Raw genomic sequence first — 25,224 nt, 5'->3', positions numbered from 1 at the left:
ATGAACTAATGAAGGAATATACACAAAATTTAGCAATCATTTATTAGCGTGAACCCTCGTGATTTTTCCTCTTTCCCCCAACCGGTTTATCCACAATTTTGTTTGCAATAATCAATCAATGCATCATGTGTGACGGTGTGAGTACTTACGATTATTTTTCTCTAAAAAAAAAGTACAATTATTTTCATAGATAGATTACTTCCTAAATAATTTTAACAAAAAAAGTCTTCTTGGTCACAAGAATTATACAAACAAAAGAAAAATAATATCATGACTCGTGAAATGGTTGTCTTGTCTTGAGCTTAGCCTGAAAAGCAACACAGAAATAAAATAAAAAATGTACTACATCATCATCATGTTAATCTGTTGGCGGTAATAAGCAAAAGCAATTTGGATGGAAAATTCACGAACCGAACCGAACCGAACCGGGGTTTAATCTACTTGGCCCACAGAAAGAAGCGTGTCGATTCCCCGTTCTTGCCCCTCTCGTTTCACAACAACCACATATATTTAATAAAGGGTATTCTAGACTTTTCCTAGAACACGTAACAAACTTTTGTACACAAGCGCGTTTCAACTCATAATAATAATTCACCCTTTTGCTTGCTTTTAAGTACTTCTTACTTCCCCAAACATCTCTTCACACCTAACTCAACATAAACAAAACAAACAAACCCTAATTTCAATTTCAATTTCAATTTCAAACAACTCCAAATTCCAACAATTCAATTTCCCAATTTCAAACCATAGCTTCTGTTTTCTGAGAAAGTGATTTTGCAAAACGGCGTTTGAAGATGGTTGCCGAAACCGAATTTATATGTCAACAGAGCATTTCTATGTTAAATGTCAAGTATCATCTTTGCGTTACTCAACAACACAACGTCAAGGTTGATGTTTCACCCACCTCTCCTCCTACCTCTTCTCTTCCAATCTTTGCACATGTAAGCCTTTTCTCTTATTCTCTATTTCAATTCAATTCATTTACCTTTCGTTGTTTATTTTGATTGAAATTGAAATTCATACACTTGTTTTGTTTTATTTGGTTAAAGAATTGCTTTTTCCGTGACCCTTTTTAGTTAGTTGAAGCTTGATCTTAATCATAAGCATGGACTTCGCTATAAATTTTCCCTATTTTAATTTCAATTTTGAATTAGGCTTTATGAGTTTTGTTGTTTTGATAATTGTGGGGAAGTCTAATACTCATGTGATGTTTGCTGAGATCGTTGAAACTGAATTTGTAACTTCAGGGTATTTTAGTTTAATATATGTTTTATTCATTTTTTCCCTTCAATTTCAGTTTAAAACTAATGTTTTAGTTTGATCTATGTTTTGGGTAATTGTGTTATAATCAATCTTAATTTAGTTGTAAATTTCCTCTAGTTTAATTTTGATTTGAATTAGGATTTATGATTTTTGTTTGTTTGATAATTGTGGGGAAGACCCAATATTAATATGATGTTTTTTGTGATTGATGAACCTGAATTTTTTAGCTAGAATTTTGAATTGCGTGTTTTAGTTTAATCTATGTTGTATTCATTTGTTGGCATCAATTTCAATTGAATTAGCTTGCTGCAATTTTAGTATATTTGTTATTCCAAACTCTTTCTTAGTAGATTGCTTTGATGTTGTACTGACTGGATGTTTTTGTGTATTAGGCTGTGAGTTGCCCTGAGATCATTAAAGATTCCATATTGGAGACCCCTGCAAAGATGTTTCTCCCAAACGTGCATTCTGGTAGCTATACTGATATCGGACCACGGGGATCAATGGATGATGAACACATTCAGATAGATGATCTAGCTTGCCACCTTGGATTTGTGTCCAACTACCCAATGCCAAGTGCGTTTTATGCGGTTTTTGATGGGCATGGAGGGCCTGATGCTGCTGCCTTTGTTAAGAGGAATGCTATGAGATTATTTTTTGAAGATACTGACATGCTTCAATCATATGATACTGATGAGTTTTTTCTAGAGAAGTTGGAGGATTCTCACCGGAGAGCTTTTATACGGGCGGATCTTGCATTGGCTGACGAGCAGAGTGTTAGTAATTCATGTGGGACGACAGCACTGACTGCACTTGTACTCGGAAGGCATTTGCTTGTTGCTAATGCTGGTGACTGTCGAGCAGTTCTTTGTAGGAGAGGTACAGCTGTTGAAATGTCTAAAGATCATAGGCCAAGTTATTTACCAGAACGAAGAAGAGTGGAGGAATTAGGCGGCTTCATTGATGACGGATATCTCAATGGTTATCTCTCAGTAACCCGTGCCCTTGGGGATTGGGACTTAAAATTTCCACTTGGTGCTGCATCTCCTCTTATTGCTGAACCTGACGTTCAACTGGTTACATTAACAGAAGAGGATGAGTTCTTGATCATTGCATGTGATGGGATTTGGGATGTAATGTCTAGCCAAGTTGCTGTTAGTTTTGTTCGCCGTGGATTAAGAAGGCACAGCGACCCACAGCAAAGTGCCAGAGATCTAGTCAAGGAAGCATTGCGCCTAAATACATCAGATAATCTTACTGCGATTGTTATATGTTTGTCTCCTGTTGAAAAGTTTGCTGAATCATGTCCGCCCCAAAGGCGAAGATTCAAAGCTTGCAGTATTTCTGAAGAGGCTCGTAATAGACTGAAGAGCTTGATAGAGGGGAATTGACTGTAAATGCAATTCTTGTGATTCACAAATGTTTCTTTGATTAAAAAGTTAATCTGTTTTTTAGGCTGTTCAGATATATGTAGACAAAGCAGTCAACAGTTTTGTAGGGATAGAAAGTTATACTTGGTGAGGGGTAAAGGAGGTTTAGTCTTGGACCTAAGTATTTAACTGGAGGGGTGTTTATGGGTTATTATGTTGGTAACTGTAGAGACAGTTGTAGCTAAATTTTGGCGGAGTAGATTAAAATCCCTCATTATTGTGGTTTTGATTACACATTGTTGATTGATTCTGTAAATATAAATGATTTGACTTAGGCCATGTTTGAATAAACAACCTCGTTAAAGGCCTATATAGTATAAATGCTAATGTATAGTAAGTTTTATCTATAATAAAAGCAAATTGCTGCATTCAAGTTGCAAGTCATTTTCATAAATAATCATGAAAAGCTTATGGAAAAATGTCATAATTTGTTTTTAATAAGCGCTCTCAAGCAAGTTTTTATATCGGTATATAAGCTTATTAATTAAGTTAATATTAGATTAGCAGAAGATTTGAATAAAATAGATTAATAAAATAAATTAAACTTATAACCTAGAGCGTCAACATTGAGATGTGAGATGTCGATGAAGCTCTCAACGAAGTACTGAATGGGAGAACCTGCACATCTCCGACATTACAGCCTCCTAAAGTTGCAAACTCATGAAAGACACCAACATAGTTTGGTAATTATCATTCATCCCATGAGTTTGCAACACAACATGTCAGCTCCTTAGGTTAATTTTCGTGTTAGTCGATGTGGGATTCTTAAGAACTCAGAACATGCTCACAATTACCCCTTCCCTTGCTACCCTAACAATGAAGAACTTGCCGTCACAATCTTCATATTCACTCATCCACATACACCCTATTTGGAGTTTGTAATCTTTAATCTTCAATTTCATATGTTTAGAGTATCTTTTTTTATATTTCTTTCACTATCTAAAAGCTAGAAGGTTAAACATGTCATTGAAGCTTTCCTTCCATAGAAAGACACCAACATAGTTTGTGGCCAAACCCTCTTTCTCTATTTGGACATTGGTTAATTCCTGTTTTTCCTTTGTTTGTTCGCTTCATGGAACTTCTTTCTATTTGGCTTTCTGCTTCGCGAAGAGACTTTGAGAACGTGAATTTTGAATGTACATATATTCATGATTCAATAAATCATACCCGTAAGACTTGTTATCCAATTGATAGAACACAAATTTTCGTATGGTTGACATCCAAAAATTCAATTGATTTGGAGATTTATTTTTATTACTGGGCAAATTTTGAGGAATATATGAATAAGTTCAACGACTAATATTTGTGGTACTAAAAACTTGATGATTAGTAATAAGTTCATTTGTTAGTTTTTTATTCACAACTCATAATGTTATTGTTATTTTTGGAAGTTGCCTCATGTTATAAAATTTAAAATATTTTGGGTAAATTAATATACGTTGCAGTACATAAGTTTATATGTTTTAATAAAGTTTTATAAATTACGCAAGAAAATGACCTTTTACAAAAAGAAGTCTTTTTTAGTCAAAAAAAAAAAAAAAAGTCTTTCTAGAGAAAGTAACAAATACCTACAAAAAAAAACTTTTACCCGAAGAAAAATATTCCAAATCCGAGTGGTTGTAGCCACGAAAAATCATAATCTCAACATTGAAAACTAGACCTAAAGGTGCTTAGACCCTAATCTCTAAGAGTTGTGTGTGTGTTTTCTCAAAAACAGGACAGGCAAACCCGAGTCAATTTTAGTGACCAAACTTTTAGCTTAGTCTAACTAAAAATAACGGGAAACCCAACGAGTCAAGTTTGTTTTGCCACCCCTACCTACACCTATCTACATATTAATATAAAAAAAAATAAACAAATAAAATTGAAGAGAAAAGATTACAAACTCCAAATAGGCGGGTGTGTGAATTGTGACAGAAAGTTCTTCATTGTTAGGGTAGCAAGGGAAGGGGTAATTGTGAGCATGTTCTGAGTTCTTAAGAATCCCAATGCCTATTACAAGATTAACCAATCAGATCCAAAATTTAGAGTGAAATCCTTGTATCCTACTTCTTCCATATACACCAATGCCAAAAATGTCGCAATCCAATTGTTTGTTAAGATTAATTAATTTTCTAAAAATACTTAGTACAATGAAAGTCTTGTATTCTACTTCTATATACACATTTGCCAAAAATGTTGCAATCTAGTTGTTTGTTAAGTTTAAATAATTTTCCAGAAGTACTTATTTCTTGCCAAAAATGTTACAACGTTCAGCACTTGGATTAGCATTTGCCCAGGTAATGTTTCAAATGAATAAAAGAAAGAAAAAACAAAAATATTGTAGAAGCAGGTTGTATCTTTGTTCCAGATACACGCATAGACACCATAACAAAACATACATTTTATATATATATAACAGGAGGGATGTATTGACTCCAATAGTAATTTTAAAGAGTTACTCTCAATCTCAACCCTTGAATTTATTTTAATCTGATGGACTACATTTAAGTCATATTAATAACCATGTACTTCACCATTCATGATCATTCTATAATAATATTTAGGTTTCCCTTTTCCTACTCAATCAACATTTGTGTTTCATTCTTTTTTTTTTTTTTAAAAATATATGTTTCATGAACTCAATTAATAAATGGTAAAAACAATTAGTAAAAAAACATTTATGTTTCATGACCACAATTAATAAATGGTAATAACAATTATTATTTTTGTTTCATCAAATTTCTTTTTGTAGAATTTTTTTTTTTGTTGAAGAATTGTAGAATAAATTTTAATTGTTAAATTAGATTAACGTTCTTAAAAATACCAATGCTTGTAAAAAAACACTATGGTTAACATTAAAATATAAAAAATCATCACACTTATTTTTAAATACAACATTTTTTTAATATACCGATAAAAAATTTATTCTTTATTATAAATAAATATATATACTTGAAAACAATTTATTTATTATAGTTTATTTAATATGAATAACTGATGCTTGTTTCTTCTTCGCTACTTTTACTCAGAGAGTCTCTCGAGATACAAATTTCTCAAGTTGAAGAGATGGCTAACAGTGTGTTTGTGGTGCACGCTGAGACATATGTTCAGCTGAGACATGTGTTTTAGCATTATGTGATTGATCGGCGTGCTCAGTTTGTGAAAATAATAATTGGTCTGCGTGTCTCTGTTGAAGCATTCAAAGCCGTTAGAGCTGAACTCGTTGTGAACAACTTTAAATACAACAAATACGATACTATTCGAAAGCCTGCTGCGAGACTTCTTTAGGTAGCAGTCAGTAGTTTGCTTGAATTTGATGGCAACAACTTTAAATGGAAGGGTTAAACATTGCTTGGATTACTTTCATTCCAATTGATGTGCCGCAACGCATTCGCCAGGCGATAGCCATAAGTGCTCGATTAAGGGGTGTTCAAGTTATAATGAAGACATAGTGACAATCAATATTTTTATCATTTTGTTATGCAGATAGAGATTTGCTTGTGATAAAATTTCTACTTGCTTATAAACACATAGCTCATTTTTAGTAAATTAAAATGGCAGGATCTACTGCAATGTGTGAATGTCAAGGGAATACTGATAATCTAGTATGAAAACATGGAATTTTTAAAGATTTATTTTGTGACTGAAACAAAAAAATATGAATAACTGACAACGTAAATTTTAATAAATAAATTGTTTAATTAATCAAGGTTTAACATTTGGGTTTTCTTCTAAAGCACAACACAAATATTTATTTACAAGCGTAGTCTTATTTTAAGAACGATAATCATAATTTAACATATGGATTTAATCTAAAAAAACATTTGATAATGCATACGAATATTTTTTTATTATTAAAATATTGACTAATTTTTTTTGTTAATGAAACATAAATGTTGATTGAGTGTGAAAAAAAAAACCTAAATATTGTTAGAATGATCAAGAATGGTAAGGAACATTATTATTAATAAGACTTAAATGTAGTCTATTAGATTAAGATAAAATCAAGGGTGAAGATTTAGAGTAACTCTTGGTTTCAAAAATATCCTGCACGCACGAACGCACAATAAACATGAATATATAAACATAAATATTCAATAATTAAATTTAAAAACCAAATAAATTCTAGTCACAAGTAAATTTAAAGACCAAACGAATTATTTACCTTGTTTGCAAGATTAGGAAGTTTCCTGATGCTATTCTTCATCGCTCTGTCGCAACATGACATCATCTTACTAAAAAAATCTGCTCCTTTATAAATATCTTTACTTGACTAAGTTTTAGGAATTTACCATAGCTCTAATGTATTGAAAACACATCATTATTAATCGTTATTAGACCAAAACCAAATATGAAAATATTGAAGGACAAAAGGAGGCAATTAACTTACTTGAAACCGAGATAACTCGACGTCAAATGTAACTTTGGCAGTAGCTGCATAAATGTCACAAATGTTCATACATACCTGTAATTCCGATATAGTTTTGAAGTTTTGATCAAAGCATTGTAGTGAACATTTCTATATCTGTTTATACAAAGATTAATCAAACAATTCTTTATTAAAACAAGCGATAAAAAAACAAACAGAAAATCACAACACCCCAACAAAACCCTCGATCTAGAATGAACTAGACTCTTCACCCGTACTATCGCACGAGTCTATTAGAGTTGAAGATTTATATTTTTTAAAAAATTGATATTTAAGGTGTTATTTACATTTTTTTTAAACAAGGTGTTATTTACATGTTAACCTGTAGTATATGACACTTATATTAGGTTCAACATAAAACAATTAAATACAGAACACAATTTTTTTTATCACAATCTCCACTTTTATAATAGAAGTTTCATACATTTTAGTAATTAACTATTATAGTAGAAATTTGATACATTTTAGTAATTTAATGTTGTAATTGTCATTAATATGATATTTGAAATTCAAAATCGTGTTATGAAGTATGCAAAGTATATGAAAGTTAAGTGAAATAAACCTAATAAGTTTTGGTTCCCAAATAAGTAGGGTTAGGGTTTTCCATCTAAGCTGCAATGTTATATAGGATTAGAAATAAGTATGTTAGAGAACAGAACAATGGATTTGGTCCCTGTTTTGTTTTTTTCTTTTAAAAGTTTCTTTTTAACCAAAGATGAAAATATTGAAGAACAAAACGAGCCAATTAGCTTACTTGAAACTGAGAGAACTCAGTGTTGTCAAAAGTAACTTTGGCGGTAATTTCAGAAATGTCGCAAATGTTTATACATTCCTGTAATTTCAGTATAGTTTTGAAGTTTTGGTCAAAACATTTCAGTGAACATTTGCATACTCATTTATGTAAAGATTAAGCAACCAATTATTTATTAAAACAAACGAGAAAAAACAAAGAGAAAATCATAACACCCTAACAAAAACCCTTGATCTTAATAATGATTCACGATTATACAAATTAAGAAAATGAAACTAAATGAATATAAAAATAGAACACGATTTCTTTGCACTGAACACATAACTAACCATAACTGTGACATGACAATAAACTAAATATTGATCGAGTTTATCGTATGTGGCTTCTCTAACTTTGAAAATATGCGTTGTCCATCAAAGATAGAAGAAGAGTAGGGTGTGACGGCGTCTGAGCCTCCTGTTCAGGGGTTTGCGATTTAGAATGAACTAGACTCTTCAATATAAAGCAATCAAATATAATAATGTGAAACACGGTAAATTTATCACAACATTCACTATTATAATAGAAGTTTCATACATTTTAGTAATTAAACGCTGTAATTGTCATTAATGCGATGATTTGAAATTCAAAATCGTATTGTGAAGTGTGTAAAGTAGATGAAAGTTAAGTGAAATAAATCTAATAAGTTTTAGCGCCCAAATAAGTAGAGTTAGTGTTTTCCATCTAGGGCTGCAATGCTACGTAGCATTGGAAATAAGTACGATAATGTTAAGTAGGATTAGAAATAAGTTTGATAGTGGGAGACTTATGTATATAAATTTTTCAACAATGATTTCAAGTGTTTGAGAATTTTTTCAACATAATTATATGATTTATCATAGGGTTAAATATATTTTTGGTATTTATAAATATACCAAACTTTTTGTTTTAATCCCTCTAATATTTTCCTTCAACATTCAATCTCTATAAAATTTTCAATCACTACCTTTAGTTCTAGTTTTAATTCAATTTTTGTATTTTTTAATTAAATTGTGTAGAAATATATATAATATTGTAAAAATCTCTCCAAATAAATACTAGATTTTTTTAGCCAAACATAAATTAAATATAAATTTTTAACCGCAAAAATAAAAAAATTCAAAAATATTATAATTTTATTTTTTTTTGGAGAGATTCTTATAAGTATTATAATTTTTTTTTTTGGCGAAATTTTATTCAAAAATATAAATTCTACATATGAGTTTATTTTAAATGAGGAATCAAAAGTAAAGATGAAAAACTTTTGAGAGACTAAAAGTTGAAGAAATTTTTTAAAGAGACTAAAACTAAAAGCTTGATCTTTTCTTGTCATTGTTATTGGTTCTCTCAAGGGTCCATCTTATATCTATATGCTTATGACATGGGACAATATCATCCTTGGACATGAAACAAGTCTAATCAGTTATCTTTGTTATGCTTGTTCTGGTTTCTTTTATATGCAAATGAACCCGTGAGTGAGTATGTGTATGAGAAGCGCTACAATCACTATTTTGTCGTTTGAGTGGAGCCAATCAGTTGCTTGCTGTGGTCCAACCAAATATTCAGACCTTGGTAAGATGTGTAAGGCCTTTATTTCGTTATCTTAGAAATTGTAAACGAATGACTCAAAATTGCTGATATGATAGAGCAATCTCCAACTCCAAGTATCACTAATGATGACAGTTCTGTTGATTATTGAGTTTCAGTTTAAGATAAAATAAAATTTAAATTGATCTACTCATTTCTTTTGTTCAAGTCACAATGAGCTTAATTCACTCTCTTTACACAAAATTACGAGTTCAAGTTTTGTGAGAGAAAAGTTTAATGAATTTCATTAATAATGCGATGATGAACGTAAGAGATAGATGTTCTAGCTAGAGAATGGGCAATATCATTAGCTGATCATCTAGTTAAAACAACTTGATAGTTGTTGTGTAAATATCTTAACAAGGATCTACGTTCAAGCACTAAAGATCTATGTTTAGTATAATCTGATTTATCATTGAACATGTCATAAACCAACCACCCGTTTACAACCTCTCTAAAAAAATACCCGATTACAATCTATGTCAAGAATATATAGCCATTGAGACAGTTCATTTGATTGCTTGAAGATCAGACCTCAAGCCTCTCCCCTCTATGATTCCTCAGGTAAAAACCAGCACCCGCACCGTTTTGATCTTTGAGTACTGTTCGCATCTATGCTGCATTTTACTTCTGCATGCCGCAGGCGCAGAGAAACCAATCATACAGTGCAGTGATCTTTGTTGCGCATATTGTGTGCTGCTGGCCATGTGTGTAAGAATTGTGTCGCGCGAGTCACCATTGAGAGTCCTTTGCATCCTCCCACAACATCAAATTACGTTTCTTCGCAAGACTAAGACTCCAAGCTATGATAGCAAATATATATGTGTCATTGATCCATTATAAAAACGCTCTAAACAGGCTTGAAAGCGTCGTCAAAACTTCTTGCTCTGAACATAACAGCCTCAAAAACATGTTATAAATTTACCTTTTTCCGGCAACCAATACTTTATGTGCACACAAGGAATATATGCCAAAGTGTGGGAGAGTTATGTCACATTACATGAGTTTGTTTGTACAAATTATTTGTTTCAAGAATAAACTTTAGTCATTGGTACTTGGTGAGATAGATTTAATTTCTCAACTCTGAATCTGCGAATCCAATTTAGCACTATTTGAACTCTAGCTAGCAAAATAGAGTTGAACATGTACGTCTCATATATCAATATTATTAGAATTTTACTTAATTAGAAAAAGATAAATGATAACCGGTGTCCCACGACATCAGTTAAAGATATTGATATATGTTTAATCAATCCATACAATTTTTTTTTTTTTTGACAAAAAGTAAACGATATTCATTTATTCAAATTGATAGAGTGCATCAATAAAATACAAATCCAAATTCGCTAAAAATAAAAAGGCTGAATCTGTGAACAAACTCACAACATCCATGTTAGTAGCATAAAACGGCAAAGTACCTATGCCTACAAATATGACTAATATATGACTATATTCATGTCTCCGGATCTGCAACGTTGACGATGTCAAAGTCATTGTCATTGATCAGATCTGCACTTGCTCAAAATTAATCTTTCAACCTGAATCAAATAAACACAGCACTAAGACGGGAAACCAAAAACAAACTGCACAAAGACGGGGAATCAAAACAAACAGAGTCGTTCAGAGACGACGAAATCACAAAAATAAACGAAAGAAAACAGAAAATATGTGAAATCACTTATTCAATTAGGATAAAAGGAAAAATAATTCGGAGGAGTTATTTTTAGATCAAAATTTCATTTTTGTAGTAATAACTTTCTTTCTTGGTATGCAGCCGATTAGTATCACCCTTAAAAATATGTGATGAGTATACCTTGAGTTCACACCACTCCAATTGAAATTAGTTGTTCGTCCAAAAAGCACAGCCACAACCAAGTAGAAAATATTATAAAATAAAATAAAGAAACATTATCATAACAAAAACATGAACGATAAAGGCTGAATTTCCAGGTGGGGAGAAATAAAAGAAAAATAGTTATTATATTAAAAAATCCCAATAATGGCCCTCCACAAAGGCATCATCCAAGTCCAAGGGCTGTGATAACGGAATCAATGACATAAATATTTCTTGGACAATAATAAAAATAAAATAATAATAATTAATTAATTTATAAATATTAAAGAAAATATGTTTTGTTGTGTGTGTTAGGTTTGAGAAAAAGAAAGAGTATTGCGTTTGTGTGACAATAGAAGAAGAATCTTGACGATGGCTATGGCGAATTTGGCTCGTAGAAAGGGTTCCGCTCTTCTTTCATCGGCGGAGACACTTCGATACACTTTCTCTCTAAGGTCAAGAGCTTTCGCTTCCGGATCTGATGAAAACGACGTCGTCATCATCGGTGGTGGTCCCGGCGGTTACGTCGCCGCCATTAAAGCTGCTCAGCTTGGTTTCAAAACCACTTGCATCGAAAAGCGTGGTGCTCTTGGTGGTACCTGTCTCAACGTTGGTTGCATCCCTTCCAAGGTTCGATTTCGATTCACTTTTCTACTACTTCATTTTCATTTTATCTCATATAGCTGTGGATTAATTAAACATGATTATATGATTTAATTTTGTTGTTGCTTTTTAATTGATTAAGTTGAAGGAAGTGTTGTTTTTGTTATTTTCGAAATCTGAAGTTAGTTTGTTCTGATGAGGTGCTTTTAGGAGGTGGAAAATACTTTGATTATGGATCAACATTGGTTGTTTATATCACTGTCTTTCGTGTTTTTATTAGTATTGTTCTATTTAAGAATTGAGTGTGATGCAAGTATGTGATGTTCTTGATTTTATGCCCTGTTTGGATCAACAGCTTAATTTGCATCAGTGCTTATCGTTTAAAATAACGTTTAAATTGCTTTCTTATAAGCTATAAGCTGTTTTCTTAAGCTATCATGGAGAACTTTGGAAATAAGCTGAAAACAGCTTATAGACATGTCATAAGTTGTTTACATTAGTTCTCCCAAACAATCTCACAAGTGTTTTTACCAGTACATGAGCTCTAATGAGTCATTCTAAGCAGACCATTCATGTCTAAGTGCTTGTCTTAACCGGATTATTAGATTTAGCTGGATGGGAGAAATTATAAATTTTGTACACTAAGTTGCATTTTCTTAGTTGTATGTAATTTACTTAACTTTCCGTAGAGTCACTTGGTATCTTGAAATCTCTTTTTTAAAGTCTACTCTGGCTTCTTTCTAAACTTGTATTAACCTCTTGGTTTCCTGTGTCAAGTATTTTTTAATTCACAAATTGATGTGCTCCCAGATGTTAGACAGTAAACATATTGTTATGGACCGTTGATTAACGAATTGAATGTGTATATTGCAAGCATATTATATTAAATCATGGGTATGTTGCAATAACAACTCTTGATTTTCTCACTTTAGGGGAGCCAAATTGTATGTTAAATGATATGGTCTCTCCATGGAATTGGTGTTTGACATTACACAATGCTTTGTTTGATCCATATAGTTACCCCACCTAGTGGAATAAGGTTTTGGTTAGTGTTGTTGCTGTGTCCCCATGTATTATTTTAATAGTAATTATTATTGGTATTATTTATATAGTCTGAAAAGGCTTGTGTGTATCATATGTATTCTCTATATCCCTTCTACTCATTTGTGTTGCCTTCATATTTCAGGCGCTTTTGCATTCTTCCCACATGTACCATGAGGCTAAACATTCATTTGCCAACCATGGGGTCAAAGTTTCAAATGTGGAGATTGACTTGGCTGCCATGATGGCGCAAAAAGACAAAGCTGTTTCTAATCTGACTCGGGGTATTGAAGGCCTATTTAAGAAAAACAAGGTAACATATGTCAAAGGATACGGAAAATTCCTTTCACCATCTGAGGTCTCTGTAGACACCGTTGAAGGTGAAAATACTGTTGTGAAAGGAAAGCATATCATTATAGCCACCGGTTCAGATGTAAAATCTCTACCCGGCGTCACTATTGATGAAAAGAAAATTGTATCATCAACTGGGGCTCTCGCATTGACTGAAATCCCCAAGAAGCTTGTAGTTATCGGGGCAGGTTACATTGGGCTAGAGATGGGCTCAGTATGGGGCCGAATTGGCTCTGAGGTAACTGTTGTTGAGTTTGCATCGCAGATTGTTCCATCCATGGATGGAGAAATCCGGAAGCAATTTCAGCGTTCTCTTGAAAAGCAAGGCATGAAATTCAAGCTGAATACCAAGGTGGTTGGAGTTGATACTTCTGGGGATGGTGTGAAGCTAACTGTTGAACCAGCAGCTGGTGGTGAACAGACCATAATTGAAGCAGATGTTGTCCTTGTATCTGCTGGTAGAACTCCATTCACTTCTGGACTTAATTTGGATAAGATAGGAGTTGAAACTGACAAGATAGGACGCATTTTGGTAAATGAAAGATTCTCCACAAATGTCTCGGGTGTCTATGCAATTGGTGATGTAATTCCTGGTCCAATGTTGGCACACAAGGCAGAAGAAGATGGAGTTGCTTGTGTTGAGTACTTGGCTGGTAAGGTTGGGCATGTGGACTATGACAAAGTACCAGGTGTTGTCTATACAAACCCCGAGGTTGCTTCTGTAGGGAAGACAGAGGAGCAGGTTAAGGAAACTGGAGTTCAATACCGTGTTGGGAAGTTCCCTTTCATGGCTAATAGCAGGGCGAAGGCAATTGATAACGCTGAAGGACTTGTCAAGATAATTGCTGAAAAGGAGACAGACAAAATATTGGGGGTGCATATTATGGCACCCAATGCAGGAGAACTCATTCATGAAGCAGCCATTGCATTGCAGTATGATGCATCAAGTGAGGACATAGCACGTGTTTGTCATGCACATCCAACAATGAGCGAGGCTGTTAAAGAAGCAGCAATGGCCACTTATGACAAGCCAATTCACATTTGAAAAGCCTGTTGCTTCTTTATTCTCTTGTTTTCATTTTTGTCCAAGGATTTTACCTTGACTTCGAGAAGATACCCTGTGTGTTAAATTTAGATTCAGGTTTTTATATACAAATTAGCTCTTTGTTTACATCTATGCATATGCATAATAAGATGAATTATTGTGTTGATTTTATCCTTGCTGAATAATATATATCTCTCCTCTCAGGAGCAATCTTGTAATTTTGACAATTGGGTGAAAACAATTCAATCCCACGCTTCTGACCAACAATCTGAGTGATCCATATGATTTATTTTCATCTTCCTTTGTTCACTTGGTTTCAGTTGTCAATGAGTCTCAGCTGAAAACATTTAGTATTTCGCTGAAGAATCAATTTCTGTGTGAAAGCCGTTTGCACTTGCTTTGACGAGTTTAATGTTTCTGCCTAGAACTCAACGAATCTTGCAGATTGGATAAGAAATATCCTCGAATGCTTCAATGTGGGGTATACCTGTCAAGACAGTTCAATGACCAAGTCAGCAAACAAGGAAATATTTGCAAAATTAATAGTAGTAATTTTAAATAACAAATTTCTTAAAAATAAAAAGTTGAAGAAAAATTTCAAATCTGGGTTCAAGCCTCCTGTTTATAGAGTTGAAAGTTGGCCACAGTCTACATATTTCAAAACTTTTGATGGGATTAAAAGTCATGTGATTTGTGTTCCACTTTGCCTATATGAGTATAGGTTAAAAAGATGAGTTCCAAGCTTTATGAATCACACAATAAGTAGCTTTGATGTGCATCTTCATATTGATAAGTTAATTAGGTTAACTCCTCACTCTGGATAAGAATTTAACCATAGCGAGCGTCTTAGAAGATTGAGAGATCTACGAGGTTGGTATTGGATGCAGACTGAGTTATTTGGTTGTAACATGAGTTAGTGTTGAATCTAAAGGCATGTTAAAGAGGGCACATATTTGCAAGCGGTCTCTGCTAGCTGAGATTGGGATTCAATGACTTTGGTGGCGGAAAAGTCATCGTGACTTTAGTGCAATTTTATGTATTTTATGAAAAGAAAGATGAAAGAGAAATGATAGATGAGAGAGAGAGAGTCGCATTAACTTTCTCGTTTTAAAGGTAGTGTATTCAGATCTGTAATTCAGACTAGTAAGTTGGCCTAAAACTATGTTTAGTTGGTATTATATATAATACTAATCCTCTAGACTCTTACACTGTGTTTGGTTGAGATGATTTTGAAAAGAGAGAAACAAAAGAGAGAGAAAGAGGGAAGAAAGAGGCGACTTCTCTTGTTTGGTTGAGCGAAGAAAAAGAGAAGAGAGAATAAAATCGGTGGACCCATCAACTTTTTGGTTTTCTCCTCAACTGCGAAGAAAGTCCAAAAAGTGAACATTTTTCTTTTACTTTCCATTTTTACCCTTGTCTTCTTGTTTTTCTTGTGTTGATGTACCATTTTTTTTTTTGCCAAAAAGAAGTGTTGGGACTTGGGAGACGCGCCATTTCTTTTATTTTCGGTAATTGGAGGCTCACCATTTGTGGACTGAGAAAAATGTGAAATTTTATTTTGATGAAATTTCTTTTTTTTGGTACAATTGAATAATTAAGTTATTATGACTAAAAAAATTAAGTTGTTTAACTTTTTATATCTAAGGGTAGTTTTGTACTTTTTGAAACAATCAACACTTCTTTCTTTTCAATTTCTCTTATCTTTCTCTTATACCAAAACAACCTATCAAATCTACTCTATTTCTCATCTATTTCTCTCTTCTCATTCTCTTTCTCATCTCTTTCTCTCTTTTCACTCTCTTTGCTGCCAAACACACCCTTAGGTTGATAAGAGCACAATTATCGGTTGTTGCATTGCAAGCTTTTGCAACGTTGCTTTTCATTTTATTTTTTTTCAAAATCTTTCTGAAATTAAACATAAATTTGAAGTATACCGTGATATTAGTGTGACCCATTTTAGAGCTTCGGATTGTTGGTATGAATATTTGAAATGGATGTTAGTATTCTAAGTGTGGAAGTAGTAAGTGTTTGTAGAGAGTAGTCTGAATGCTTTTAGTTTATTTGTAGAGATTTCTATTCTCAATACTCCAACATAATCACGTGCTATTAGGATGTCTGCACTTCGAGATACGCTTGCAATTGAGGGATGGATTTGGTGTTTATCAATGGATGACAAAATGAATAGGAAAAAAATAGTCTCCAAAAGCATAACTTTTGAATGATTTCGATGCAGGAGCAACTATCAGTGAATTCATTTAGTTAAAACTATCAGTGGCTTAAAATTTGGGTGCACAATGAATGTCATCGATTCAATTGCAGAATATGGGATAGCAAAAGTAAAAGATTAGTATATTCATCGATCTCTTCTGGCTTGAAACCAGACGTAAAATGAGTTTTTAATGAACTAATGTCGGTCTAAAATTGATATTGATCAATGGCTTAAAAAAATGGATATTAGTCATACACAAAATGATTCTTGTAAGCTAGGAACTTCACTGAGTTGTGAAAGACATGTTCTCTGAGACTCACTTCATTGAATTTAATGAACTAATGTCAATACAAAATTTACATCTGTATATTTTAGTCTCCTGTTTTCCTCATCCATATTAAGTACCATGTCATTTGAAAGCATTCTAAATCTTGAGCCTCAAAAAGAATCATCGCCCACTGATGTGATCAAAGATCTTTTTTCCTCTTCAGAAGCCAAAACATTTCCAGGAACACCAAGATAATAAACTCATGACAAAACCATAAATAATTCGCCAAGGTATCATCAACTCCATACTTCAACTTCCTTCATTTATACAGCGTCGTCTTGCATATCTGGTCGCTTCCTGGATTGCAATGCCAGTCGTGCATCTCTCTCTCGCTCAAATTCACGGTAATCTGTTCGCTGCAAAAAGGAAACCTTATCCAAATACTGGTTTGAACTTTTCTTGTAAGTATCAAGCTCATTTTCCAGTCCTTTATTTTCTTCCTTAAATTCTCCCCAGTCCTTTTTGGTCTTATCAAGTACACTGAGCTTTGCTTTCTTCTTGATTTGTTCAAGGACAGCATCCACAGCAGAAGGTGCAGGCGCTTTGGCTCTTTCAATTGCCTCCTTTGAATCAGAATCCACAAGCTTTTTATATTCAATTTCTTTACCAGCAAAGTCTCGAACCTCAGTAATCTGATAATAGAAACAAATGGAAAATGTAGGTTCTATGAATAATGAATAATGGTCAGTCATCAACCAAACATGAATTCAAACCACTTCAAACGGAAAATTGTCCATTGTATGGTATGCTCAAATTGGTTGGACTAAACAATACGCAGCCCTACTATATCAAATATTTGAACCAAATGTTTTATTTTTACGGTTATTGGAACCAATGTTGGCAATTGCGGATCACGGAAAATGGCAGTTGGTTCTAATTCTGCTATGCAGCAATGCTATAACTGCTATTTGACAACACTTTGTACTAACTAGCATAGTGCAGAACAATGACGATTTGTTCAAATTCCACTATGTTATAACAGGGTTGCTATAGCCGCTATTTGACAATATTAATTGGTGATTGGAGCAGCAACAAACAAGCTAGTCCTATGTTACAATTTTCTTTGACATGATTCTGCATGTCTTTATATCAATCAACTTTGAATTTAAAAAAAAAAAAAAAACTTAAATTCACAGTTTTAATTTTGATCTATTTTCCTCTCCCTATTTCCTAAATGCACAAGGTTTTTCCCACTTCAGCTGGATTAGCACCTGACTAAAAATAGGAGCACCGGATAGATATCAATGTACTTACCACAACTTTCCCCCTGCTTGAGGCAGAAACGAAAGAATCGTCTTTCACCGCTGCAAGAGCAGCAGCAGCAAACTTCTTGCCTTCGTCACTTGTACTGCCTTCCAGCACACCAGGTACACTTTGAGAAGCACACTGCCCAGGAGATTCAGTTGCCTTCGGCGCCAATCCCAAATAAGACATCCAGTTCTACATTGAAAATTTGAGTAGAAGGAAATCAAAATCAAGCTAATAAATGAATATACAAAAATAAAAACAAAAGAATGGCAATGTATTACCGAAGATCTCTTCTTTGCAGTAGATTTAGGCTTGCTTTTAAAACTGCTAATAACTTTATTGGACACACCTTTATTCATTTGTTCCCATATGGCATCAACTTCAGCTTTTACTTCTAGCAACACATAGCATATGAGCAACAATAACCATAAATCTTGAAAATAAACATACTCATTACAGAACAAAACCCTCACCGGTAACATCCTGTTTTGGTTCCAGGCTTGTCCCTGGAACAGGTTCTTTGACAGATTTTGCAGAATTTCCATTGATTGTATCTGAAACAATAAACCAAAATTGTAATACAAAGCAACAACTAGCATGAAATCAAACGTTGTAATGATTGTTGTGAATTAGGGTTTGTGTTTAAAATGTATCGAATTTCACTGTAACTAACCACTATGAAAAACAAATGTTATCGGATCGAAAAGAGAGAGAAAAGAGCGCGCAGAGTTTTACCGGCGGAACTCATCACTCCCGCAGCGTTGACGATGGATGGCGGAGGAACAAAACACCAACCCTTCCTTCTTATTTTCGTTTGCAAAAGATCCCCCTTTTTTTTTACAAACAAAAAGATCCCTTTCGCTATGGATAGTGCTTGACTTTTTTTAATCAGTTTAATGGTAAGTAATTATCGAAATTTCAAAATACTTTTTGAATTGTCATTTTGTTACTTAAAATAATAATCATTGATGTTAAAGATAATATTTTAATGTGGATAATAACTTTTTCCTAGATCGATGATGTGGAAGAAAGTAGGCAAATTGTATATACTGATATGACAATAATAAACAAATATATTGACTAATACGATAATATTAACATAACATTTTAATTTTAGAGATTATTTGATTAACGAAGTATATAATTAATGATTATTTTGAAATTTTAATACAACGAAGGACTATTCTAACTATTTATTACATATTTAAGGATAAAAATGACTATTTACACAAACAACCACGATCTAAAATATTTTACATATTCGATCAATCAAAATCGTTAATAAAAAACATGTCAAATAATTATTATTAAAGATATTTTATGAAAAAGTCCAAATCAAGAACACAAGAAGAATCCGACTCAACGATGAAGGATAACATTTATAATAAGATTCATAGTTTAGCGATACTTAACTGTAAAGATGTCTTTGATTTAGATCAATTATGAGATAAAAAAATTATCTAATTTATATATTTAAATATTTACGATTCGATTCGGATAGTTCCTATAGTAATGGGTGAGGCCTGGATTACCTTCTCTTGTTTAAAGGGTATTTACCCTTTCAAGATATCAACCAATCAAAATGTAATATACAAATGTAACATTAAATGTTAAATGAATGAGTCAATTTTTCTATAAAAAAAAAAAAAAAAATCAATTTTAATAAGGTAACTTTTAATTTTTATTTAATTATATTTATGCATACAATCTTAATTAATTTACACTATATGGCTTGTAACAATTAAAATTTCACATCAAATTAAACTCATCATGGCTGTGTTTGGTAACACGAATAAGCTAGTTTATAGCTTGTTGGACTAGCTTATAAGCTTGTTTTGATATAATAAGATGTGTTTGGTAAAAAGTTTTTTTCACTAGCTTATAGCATTTTTTGAGAAGCTATTTCAAGTAGCTTTTGAGCTTATAGCCGGTAGTTTTTTTTATATTTTCTTCCAATTTTAACCCTATTAATTTAATTTAATTATTTTTTAATAAAACAACATGTTCATGGCTTAAAAAATAATGGCCAAGTTCATAGCTTATTTTTTAATAAAACAACTGCCACGTTTTCTCCTTTGAAAAAAACTGTCATGCTTTATTTTAGTTTTTAATGAACGCTTTATATATATTTCTTAAAATAAATGCTTTATATTTAACTATAACTAGTCTACGGTACGTTGTAAAATTTTATATATTCTTGCTTGCATTTTTTTTCCACCTTCCTCTTATTTTTGGGATTCATAAAAGTAGAGATCAATGAGCTTTTTTCCTCTTTTGTACAAAAAAAAAAAAAACAGAGATCAAAATTGTCGGTGAAATTTTATTGGAGACTAAAACCAAAAGTTTGAATATTTATAGGATCCAAAACATAGTTAACCATAAATTAAAATATAAAAAATAAATACATTAGAAAAAATGTATATATATATAAACATGTCATTTTATGCTTATCAACCACTTCAACAACTAATTTTACCAAACACTTCAATTTTAAAAAACCATTTTTTCGGCTATAAGCAATCAGTTATAAGACATTAGCTATAAACTTGTTTTTCAGCTTTCAGCTAGTTTATAGCTTATTTTTACCAAACACACCCCACATACGTTCATAAATTTTGTTCCATTCTAAAACCTAGAACACACATAACGTGCAATTTCTTCTTCATTCTTCTTCCTATCTTGATTGTTCAATTCTCTCGTTTGAGAATTGATGTTGTTTCCAATTATCGTGAGAATCGTTGTCGTCCTTTTGATTTCACACATATGTTTATATATATATATATATATATATATATATATATATAGAGAGAGAGAGAGAGACATTTTTTCTAATGTATTTATTTTTAATATTTTAATTTATGGTTAACGATGTTTTGGATCCCTATAAATATTCAAACATTTGGTTTTAGTCTCCAATAAAGTTTCACAAGCAATTTTGATCTCTGCTTTTATTTTTTGTACAAAAGACGGCAAAAGCTCATTGATCTCTACTTTTATGAATCCCAAAAATAAGAGGAAGGTGGAAAAAAATGAAAGCAAGCATATATAAAATTTTACAACGTACCGTAAGCTAGTTATAGTTAAATATAAAACATTTCTTTTAAGTAATATATATAAAGCGTTCATTAAAAAATAAAATAAAGTATGACAATTTTTTTTTGAAAGGAGAAAACGTGACAGTTGTTTTATTAAAAAATAAGCTATGAACTTGGCCGTTATTTTTTAAATCATGAACATGTTGTTTTATTAAAAAATAATTAAATTAAATTAATAGGATTAAAATTGGAAGAAAATATTAAAAAAAAAACTATGAGCTACAAGCTCAAAAGCCACTTGAAATAGCTTCTTAAAAAAAAACGCTATAAGCTAATGAAAAAAGCTTTTCACCAAACACATCTTATTATATCAAAACAAGCTTATAAGCTAGTCCAACAAGTTATAAGCTAGCTTATTCGTGTTACCAAACATATTCATGATGTGTTGAATTTGATGTGAAATTTTAATTGTTGCAAGCCCTATAGTGTAAATTAATTAAGATTGTGTATCTAAATATAATTAAATAAAAATTAAAAGTTACCTTATTAAAATTGATTTTTTTTATAGAAAATTTGACTCATTTATTTGACATTTAATGTTACATTTTGATTGGTTGATATTTTGAAAAGGTAAATAATTTACCTTTAAATAAATAAGAAAGGGTAATGTAGAAAAAAGCATAGTAATGGGGTTTAGAATCACCTTTGGCGGCGGCTCACCAACTTGTATTGAATTTTTCAGACTTCTCCTGTAGCCCTCCCAATTTTAGCCTGTTTCTGTCTCATTGAGACAACTCAAAAAGGTTGCATTCAACCTGAACTCATAGAAATATAAGATCATGACATATGCTAACTCACATCACATGATATCCATAATTTAACTCTTGAAGTTGATTCGAATTTTAAGCGCGGTTACACATTGCACCCTAGCATCTTTTCTTGTCAATCTTTGACATGTCTTAAGCTTTCCATTTGGGCTGTCCCTGATATGGTGCAACTTCCAACTTCCCTGTATTTGCATTTGCCGGCATTGAAAAGCTTGCATCCTGTGCATCCTTTTCCGCGAACGACAATGGCATTGCTGATCCATTTTCAAATTGTCACATGTTAAGCACTTTAGTCCTTGAGCATTGTAATCTACATCTCCATATATAACTCTAATATTTCTACTCCGAACCTTAATTCTATCACTCTCTTGCGTGATCTCATTCACCAGGTCTCTGTATGTGATCTTTATTTTCTTGAACAGGTAAATTTTGATGTAGATGCAGATTTTCATATTCAGGCTTAATCAGTTGGCTGCATATGCTAGCTAACTACGTTAAGATATTGTCACTCTCATGGAGTACCCTTAAGGTAACCTCTTTTAATTTGTATGTTATTTCCTTTTTAATTTTCAGCTTAATTAGTTCCTCTATTATAATTTACGCACATAATTAGTCCCCTAAAATTCACATGCATTTGACAGTTTGCCTACCTAAGTCTTTGGGATCTAAATTTGGCAAATGTTGTAAGTTATTTGGTCCCAAATTCTAAGATGGACATAAATGTGGGAATCTAGGAGGACGAAAAGTGCAATTAAGCATTGATTTTCATTTTCCTCCTAATTACTATACTTTTTTGCTAATACTAAATCTCACTAAGAAATTACTCTTCATAATATGTATAATACACTATATTTGTGCAGGTTCTACTTCACTCAACTTCTGATTCAATCATAACTCAACTTCCTTGCTTTGTTAAATTGAAATTGAAAGTGAAACCGTCAAATATATTAGATGAGAATGTAAAAAGTTTAGCTGACTGCTTTATTCAAAAATCTTCACTGGCCCAAGTGTTTCTTATGACTTATGAGTCAGGTAGATATTCTTATGACTTATGAGTGTGCTTGTTTGTACCTCTTAAAGATATTTTTAGAAGCATTTCTGTAAAGGAAATTGCTCAAAATTAGAGCGAAGATAAGATGATGAATGGATTGTGGTTGAATTTTATTTTGTACTTTACGCGTTGAGCTGAAAAACTGAACTTTGTTGTTTCAAACCTTGGAAGTGGATTTTTGCTTTCGATTCATATTAAATTAAATTTAGAATGGTCTCAAATATTCTGCATTTTGACAGTGATTTTTATATCATGTTTTAGCTAAAAAAATTGTACACTTCTAAGAAGTCTTAGATGTTAATATCTTTACATACATGCCTTGATTCTGGTTTCTGCTGCTTTCATATTGAATTTGTTTACATGGATATAAATTATATCTACTAAGTACTTACTTAGTTTTGTGTTTTCATTTCTATTATCATTGCAGCAGGGATATTGCAGATTGTGGCTGACTTAATTGAAGATGAATTAATACAACCTGATCAATACATGTTATCTTGTTTTCCGTAAGACATTATTAACAACGTCAATTCATGTATGTATGTTTGGAAAGAGTTAAACTTGTGAAGAAATGCTTTTATGCGATCTTGTTGTCATGTACAGTAATTGGTCAATTTGGAAATATCGCAATTATATGATGTGCAGTGACCAGGATTGCTTAAGAATGATTTTATCTGTAATTTGAATATTAGATTCTTTTTCCTGGTTTGGAATTGATAACTTTATAATTCTTCAATCTTAACATTTCTTCTGTTTTGAAAAAAATAAAAAATAAAGTTATAGCATTGATCGATCATACGAGACAAATACTAACAAATGTAACCAACCAAAAGTCGAAAATCTTGTTACAAAAAAGAAAATTTATGCCTGTAGCCATGAAAAGTGGGGGAAAAAAGGTAGGCAATCATGGTATGTATAATGGGACAAAAGTTTTTTTTTTTTTTTGGATGATCAATGAGTAGAATAGATTAGTAGCATTATAAGAAAGTAATTAAGGCACTGAATTTGAAGAAATCCATAAGTAGAGAATTGGAGAAATTCCAAATGACAACGTGGACTGTACTTGATAGATAAGTGACATTGAATCTGGACTGGCATGTCTTAATTTCTTCTAAACTTGGATCATATTTTAATTTGTCTTCAAAGATTTGAATCTATGATACATCACTTTCTCATGCTTTCTCTTATCACAATTTGTTTGTCATATCCAGCTCGTCTTAATCTTTGTCATTTGTTGGTTTGCAAGTGTAAGTTATATGTCCCACATCGGATAAAATAGTAAAGGTTGAACACTCTTTTCTGTAAATCCATTGCCTTAAGGTTTTAGATAAGAGTGTGGTGTCTCTGTCGCTTATTTGGTTGCTCTAACTTCAATGTAGACGGTATCACTAACTAGCAAAAATATATGTATTTGTGTCCAAGAACTATTTTTTACTTGGCTTAAAAAATATTAATGTGGGAGTGCGAGTTTGAGTTTGCAATTCACCATTTCTTTTAAAAAAATCATGTATAGTATAGCTGAAAATTAACACAAATGTAAGTATTATATAATGTAATTGTAAGATACAAAAAATAAATGATTTACAATGCAATTTTCTGATAAACTCAAATGTCAATTTATATAGCATCCTATGTAGAAATTTATGTAAACAGTTTAGAAAATAATAATAATAATAATACAATGTGACATTATAATAATTGTTGCATAGTTTGATATAAACTCAAAAAAACGTGTACGTCGACCCAGTACTTTATATGCACTAGAAAAAGGTACAGATCATTTTCACTTTTACTTAATTATATACACTGAAGATGTCATAACAATCAAACAAAAATGGAATTTTTGTAGCTAGGATCAGGATAGAATGGCATTTGAGCATATATAGCTAGTGGAAAATGTAGGTTTTTGATGACTTGGATTTGTATTGGATCCAAGTACAAGAAGTAAAAGGACATATCATGATAGTTATTACTGTTAAGGTCGTGTATATTCCACCTGTGAACGTAATTAACTATATACACTACATTATCGTTTATGCCATCTCGATCATATCTTTGATACTCTATCTAGATCAATCTAATCTAAACCACGAATCTTTCAAAAATTTAATACCTACTTTCAAATTATAAGGACACCTCTTATGCTTTGTGCCCGTGAGGCACCAATCACAACTTGACATCAACCATGGAAT

General features: G+C 32.2%; 3 protein-coding genes across 7 annotated transcripts; 2 read left to right on the top strand and 1 right to left on the bottom strand.

Annotated features, from left to right (window-relative positions):
- The first annotated feature begins 606 nt into the window (after nt 1–606).
- Nucleotides 607–3,061, top strand: LOC25494138 (probable protein phosphatase 2C 2). 2 transcript variants are annotated; one of them, XM_039833411.1, is made up of 2 exons: nt 607–887; nt 1,656–3,061. In XM_039833411.1, exons 1-2 carry the CDS (start codon nt 795–797, stop codon nt 2,652–2,654), a joined length of 1,092 nt encoding a protein of 363 aa, XP_039689345.1. In that variant the 5' UTR covers nt 607–794; the 3' UTR covers nt 2,655–3,061. The 2 variants fall into 2 exon arrangements, with proteins under 2 accessions (XP_039689345.1, XP_013458342.1); XM_013602888.3 differs by having other exon boundaries at nt 608–941.
- Nucleotides 3,062–11,589: 8,528 nt separating this feature from the next.
- On the top strand, nt 11,590–14,601 carry LOC25494137 (dihydrolipoyl dehydrogenase, mitochondrial). The gene is made up of 2 exons (XM_013602885.3): nt 11,590–11,924; nt 13,084–14,601. Exons 1-2 carry the CDS (start codon nt 11,667–11,669, stop codon nt 14,332–14,334), a joined length of 1,509 nt encoding a protein of 502 aa, XP_013458339.1. The 5' UTR covers nt 11,590–11,666; the 3' UTR covers nt 14,335–14,601.
- A 2,138-nt stretch (nt 14,602–16,739) lies between these two features.
- On the bottom strand, nt 16,740–19,011 carry LOC25494136 (craniofacial development protein 1). 4 transcript variants are annotated; one of them, XM_013602882.3, is made up of 5 exons: nt 18,855–19,011; nt 18,593–18,673; nt 18,401–18,513; nt 18,126–18,311; nt 16,740–17,503 (listed from the first exon to the last, which is right to left on the bottom strand). In XM_013602882.3, exons 1-5 carry the CDS (start codon nt 18,865–18,867, stop codon nt 17,135–17,137), a joined length of 762 nt encoding a protein of 253 aa, XP_013458336.1. In that variant the 5' UTR covers nt 18,868–19,011; the 3' UTR covers nt 16,740–17,134. The 4 variants fall into 4 exon arrangements, with proteins under 4 accessions (XP_013458336.1, XP_024638698.1, XP_039689630.1 ...); XM_024782930.2 differs by having other exon boundaries at nt 18,401–18,510; XM_039833696.1 differs by having other exon boundaries at nt 18,401–18,510; nt 18,793–18,973.
- Nucleotides 19,012–25,224: the final 6,213 nt, after the last annotated feature.

The sequence above is a fragment of the Medicago truncatula genome, chromosome 4 (assembly GCF_003473485.1).
Source record: "Medicago truncatula cultivar Jemalong A17 chromosome 4, MtrunA17r5.0-ANR, whole genome shotgun sequence".
Classification (NCBI taxonomy): Eukaryota; Viridiplantae; Streptophyta; class Magnoliopsida; order Fabales; family Fabaceae; genus Medicago; species Medicago truncatula.
The sequence above is the reverse complement of the archived record's forward strand: the minus strand, read 5'-3'. Positions and strand labels throughout refer to the sequence as shown.